At 33.5% G+C, this 6,155-nt stretch overlaps 1 protein-coding gene across 1 annotated transcript in view; it reads left to right on the plus strand.

Annotated features, from left to right (window-relative positions):
- The window catches only part of LOC126365854 (alpha-tubulin N-acetyltransferase-like), a 101,697-nt gene extending 96,358 nt beyond the window's left edge, over window positions 1–5,339 (plus strand). The window contains exon 8 of the mRNA XM_050008516.1: window positions 1,722–5,339. Coding sequence (XP_049864473.1) covers window positions 1,722–1,848 — 127 coding nt within the window. The 3' untranslated portion in view covers window positions 1,849–5,339. The remainder of the gene's footprint in view (window positions 1–1,721) is intronic.
- Window positions 5,340–6,155: the final 816 nt, after the last annotated feature.

A 6,155-nucleotide genomic window follows, 5' to 3' on the forward strand; every position in this document is an offset into this window, starting at 1 on the left:
TTAAACCTCGAAGAACATCAAATGCTAAAATACTGTTAATGTGAAATTACTCCAGGACAACTGGGACATTACTTACGTTTTTAGGTAGATGAGGATTAAACATTGGAATGAGTGGTAACTCTCAAAATAGACAAAATTGAATGCTTCCATTCTAAAGTAGTATCAGAAAAGTTCTACAAAAATAAGGCAGGTAATAGACAATATTTAATGATTTTAACAAAAGTCTAACTTGGACCCCACACATTTTGCTTTGTAACACCTGCGATATAATAAATGCTTGAGGAGGTACAGTCTTGTGGAGCCTTGAAGGAGACTGTTACAGTGCATAATGAAATGAAGAGAGAAGACAGAGTGTTTGGCTACTTCTTCCAGTAACTTCACAGATAAATCAGGCCTTACCTGTGAAACTGCCTGTCACCATGACCCTGCAAACTAAAGCATGTTTCAGTTGCAACATTGTTGGAAAATAGCACACTGAAACTGCAATTGCTATCCTATTGTGCATTATCGAGAAATGCATCGGGTTCTGTTCACATCTTTACTGAACACATCTACGTACAAAGTAATGATATCCAGAACCTCTTGCTACTAAGATGGCTGCTGACTTTCATGCCAACCTTTGTGTAAACAGTAGCTTACCAATGGTGACCAGAAGCTCTGCTTCAAAGTGGGCTCCACTGTGTGCATCTCCCTATTTTACCACCTCAGGGTGATTCACTAGCACTCCTACACTAGAGGAACAGTAGTCCTATACTGTCAACCTGATATCATCACACTCCGTAATATCAAAACAAAGTACACAAAAGTATAAGTCAACCTACACAGCATGAAAACAAAAATGTATTCCATGTCAGTGAACTGCAGTGCACTAAAAACCAAATACCTATGTGTAGAAGAATATTGGGGAGGGGGCAACAAATGATCACTGAAGGTGCTTTGAAGTAAAACCAAACATCTGTGGTTATTATTTATTACGGTCACCAAAGATTGTGCACAATCTATATTACTTTTATAACTGTGGCTGTGGAAAAGGGACCTAAACCTAAAAAAAAGTTATGTTCTACAGAGCAACAGGAAATAATGAAGTGATTTTCATAAATTTTGTGCTATTTGTGCAAAAATAGGTTGTAAACGGAATGAACAGTTGTTGAAAAAACCAAACAAATTAATAACTGAAAAAAGCAATAATTACGAAAGCTACAAAACATTATAAGGCCAAAATTTTAGTCTTCACTGTTATGGTTGAAACACTTATAGTTCCAGACATATAGTGTAAAAAATAAGACCCCATTATTGAGGTACAAATGTGCTGAAACATTTGAGCTAGAGAACTGAAAAGAATTTGTGTGTTTTTGGTGGAAGAAATGGGACCTACCCCTGTTTTACAAAACTTATCAGTTCGTCCACATGTACTGTTTTTCCATTGAAACACTCTTACTTGTAGACACTTCTGTAAACATCATTGTGTAGATTTAAAACACAGAAATCTTAAGTACTTCCAAATGCAATATCTTTCTCTTCTCAAAGAATTTTCTTCTAATAACTTTCATATTTCATCTAAGATTTTGACCTTTGTGGGATAACTGTCAGAAGTAATTCCTGTTAAAAAGTAGTTTATAAATCACTTATCACAATTATAGGGAGACATAATGTTTTGATTGCCTCAAAGGTGAGCCACTGTATGATATTCATTGCTTGCATGTGAACATATTTCATTGCAGAGTGGCAAGTGATGGAATTGATCCAGCTAATCTTCATTGTGGTGAGATGGCTTGTCTCTCAGGATCTGCACCTGATCTCCAGATGGCTCCACCACACAATGAGCAACATCATTCGCAGCTGTGGTAGACTACACCATATATTTACTGCACCAAACAGCACATTAATTCCTTTCTGTTGTTTTTCTCTGTCAGCTTTAGAGTACAGTGACAGTAGTGTATTCTGCAAAGTTCATTATATACAGAGGCAGCAAATCAAAACAAAACAAACAAAAAATTATTTTTTAAACTTTTGAGATGGAAAAAGCTTTCACACTATTTTTAAAACACACACATTAAAACATTATTGGTACTTATTTAGTTTTCATTAATAGATACAGAACATTCATTTCTACAGAGACCATATTAATTATATTACAAAATTCATTCTGTAAGCATACCAATATTATGGCAAACTAAATGCCCATTGCTTGTGAAAATTAATCTACCTGTGACTGTGGGCAGCTAAACAGGAACATCCTGTTAGTAGGCACATTCATAATAAGGCTTTTTTTGCAGTATTAGAGATGGCTTTAATAATATTGTAAATAAAACCATGTATAAAGTATAGAATCAGAATGTAAGTGTCTCAAATGAAAGTAAACAGATGTTCATTGCACTATGGATTTGAAGCAGCTTTGTTAAATGAATATATTTTATAATTGTTTTCAGAAAAATCTGAATCTCATTCAGAACAATGTTAAATGAAAATTTATAATTATTGTATTTGTTGCTTATATAGTAGTTGGGTGCTTAAACATCTTTGCACTGTTCTACTTGATTTGTCAAGTAGTAAAAAGTAAAATGCTAATCATTAGTAGTATCTTTCTTGTCATTTAACATTCCTGTTTGGACAGTGCTATTTATTTGGTCATTGTTAGTTGACTTGAGAAAAGAGGAATAGGATAATTAAGCATTAGTAAACTTTAAGCATCAGGTTAACAATACTTGAATTGCACAGCTAATGTCAAATAAAATTAACAATACCAGATCTATGGAGCAATTTACTTTACCTACATATAACACACAGTTCAGTAAAATTTAAATTCTGTCATCCTACAGAGTGGTTAAATGGAATGAGATGAAAAGTGCCTTATTCTGTAATTTTCCTTTTAATTTCTGTTATGCTAGAAAATCATTTTTTATTTTCATGAAAAGGTTGTATTTGGAATTGTTCCAGATTCATTTAACAAGTGTATATTAATTGTTGTTAACCAGAGAAATATAAAGCAGTTAACTTCAATTAAGCTGGCACATCAGTCAAGATATATGCAGTTGTTGAAATTAACGGTTTTAATTTGTCAAGTATATTTACATTAGTTTGCTGACATTTACTGTAGTATTTATTAGTTTAACAATTTCAATTCATGTTAAATGAAAATATTACTGTGAGACTGAAAATTGTATGTTTCATGTAAAGAGAAAAGTGTGCTGTAAAAATATTTATACTTTTGCTCTTAATTTTCAGAGATATGTTTCTTCACAGACTGTCTTTCCTAGAAAATATGGACTAAGCAGACAATGCAGTACAGTTACCTAAAACAGTAGTTTGAGTAGACAGATATATTCATAAAAGGGAGTTTTTTTGTTTTTTGTTTTTTTCATGTTATGTTGATAATCATTGCATTCTATTTTGATGAAATTTCATAATAGCCATGACTACTGTTGGAATAAGGAAAAAAATACTATCTGAATTAAAATTAGGATGAATGACTTACACAGTAATTATGTGATTTGTAGTGTTGTGCTGAGTTGTTTACATTTTATGCACAATATTTCAGTGGCCAACCCTGTCATCAAAATATTGGGCATCAAGTGTAAGCAACTCAGCTGAACTCTTGGAAGCACACTGTTAATCAGTCACACCGAGAAAACCTGAGAAGTCAGATGCGGACTATATTGTTTTTTATTGTTATGATGAAACATTGTTTGATATTGTTTTTATACTTCCATTTTTATACTGTGCTGTATCACTGATTTGCAGCTCTCTCATATTGTTTGTGTAAGTCAAATTCACATTTGTTTTTCATCTGTGTGTTTTTTAAGAAAATATTTTAAAATGGTTATTGTGGAGAGATAAGTAAAATGAAATCCTTAGTAATCATAATTATGGTTCTAAAACTCTTTAACAGTGGCAATATTTGTAAATTATGGGAATTTTGATCCAGATGACTGAGATATTTTATTGCTAAAAATGTTTTAGCACATATGTGCTTGAATAAAAGTAACGATTGACGATAGCACAAATGTTCCAAAATAGGTTTGGGCAGTAAAATTGTTAATTGAAAAGTGGAAATGCTTTCTTCTTCTTCTTCTTCTTCTTCTTCTTCTTCTTCTTCTTCTCCCCCCCCCCCCCCCCCCCCTCTTTCTTTCTTCAGAAAAATGTGTTTTCAGTGTAGTTGTGTTCTCGGTACTCTATTGAATGTTCTTACACTTGATCCAGGTGCCAAACCATGGAGAAAGTCTTTCAACCATGCTTAGTAGTTGGTATATGGTCTTTACGTGAAGCTGTGCTTCTGTCTGGAGTTCCAAAATTTAAATAATGTAAGAAATAGTTTTTGTTGACTACTGTTCTACTAATTAGAAACCGGATGCTATACTTCTGTACTTGTATTATTACAAATACAATATAATGCCTCAGTATGAATGCACTCCTGCTGTTTTGTCAATGACTTAGACCAAGGCTGTGTACAAAATACAAGTTGATTCTTGCAAGGAAGAAAACAACCAGCCACTGTTAATAATGACATTTATTTACCCAAATAGTGCAAATACCAGTTTCAAACTGACAGGTTCATCTTCAGATGGCTGTTCACATTTATATTATTTATATTACATTTTCTGTTCTTAACATTAACTTTGGAAGGTGGAAGAAAAAAAAATCAGCCAGTTGCATGGTATGGCACTTAGAACATTCCTAGTAAAGTATTTATCTTCTGGTTTATCTTGTTTCTTTTTTGTGTGTGTGTGATGATGCAGTGAGCAGCTGAACCCTGTGGTATCAAATACCATCTAGATTTTTTTGGATGTAAATGTCAGATCTGGTACTTGAATGTTTTCCATTTCCACTCTTCAGTTGTTTGTATAACAGACAGACCTAAATTACATGACATGCTTAATTTTGACTCTCTAATAAGAGCACTTTCAAAAATAAATGTAATGTAAATAAAAGAGAAGAAATTGGAAAATGAGCCATAAGAACATAGATTGAAATCTTTTTAATTTAAAAGACAAAAATATAGACAGTGAATGAGGGGAGGGGGACCCAGGGAAAAAAATATGAAAAAAAGTTATATTGGGCAAAATGTCCACAAAGTTATGACTGAAGGCTAGTGATATTGTATCAGTCTGAAAATTACTTCTAAAGCCATGCAGACTTAAAAAAGAAACAAATGTGACTCATTTTGCTGTCTGAAAGACAAAGAAAATGTCATATCACATCTGTTTATCAGTTTTGTTGTTTTTCCCAGAAACTTAACCTTTTAAATTACAGTGTTGTTTTACCTACCATAAAGACCCACAGATTTGTGAATATACCTTTATTAATGTACTATTTGAATAAAATTTTTGGTTTCACATTTACATATAATGTAACTGATTTGCAGTGTAAGAAACCTGTATACAATGTTTAGAATTTTATGGCAAATACTCTGCTAGAAACTCAAGGATCACAAATTGTAAGTAGACTGCAAAAAAATTAAATTTTATTCGTATAATTTGTTTGTTTGTGTGCTTGGGGGGGGGGGGGGGGGGGGAATTACAATAAAGTCTCTAATTACTGTTTTAGAGTGAAAGGAAGGGTACAGCATTCTGTAAGGTATCTACTTTGTTGTAAACAGTGAGAGTAAGAAAAAAGTCCATGACCTACCCCCAACATGTTTGGTGTTTTGTTACTGTCTGTGTTAAACTTGTCTGATCTACCCTGAGGTCCACCAGTTTTCCATTCTTCTGCAAAGAATTCATGCCAGTATTGTTTGCAGATGTTAATACTCAATATGATCTACCCTGAGGTCCTCCAGTTTTTCCATTCTTCTGCAAAGAATTCATGCTAGTATTGTTCGCTGATGTTACATAAATACTCAATATGGAAATTGAAATAATGTCAGAAGTAAAGGTGACCACTCACTGTGTAGCTGGGGTGATGAGCAGCTGACAGCCACATAAATAAGACTGTAATCAATTAATTGTGTTCCATTATGTTCGTAGTTACTGATTTGATATGTCCATGGTAGTCCATCCTGTGTAAGCCTCATTTCCGAATAGCTACTGCTTACATCCTCCTGAATCTGCTTACTGTATTCATATCTTAGTCTCCCTGTACAATTTTATCCCCTCCACACTTACCTTCACCACTAAGTTGGTGATCCCTTGATATCTCAGAAAGTGTGCTATGAACCG

This window comes from Schistocerca gregaria, chromosome 4, assembly GCF_023897955.1.
Source record: "Schistocerca gregaria isolate iqSchGreg1 chromosome 4, iqSchGreg1.2, whole genome shotgun sequence".
Taxonomy (NCBI): domain Eukaryota; kingdom Metazoa; phylum Arthropoda; class Insecta; order Orthoptera; family Acrididae; genus Schistocerca; species Schistocerca gregaria.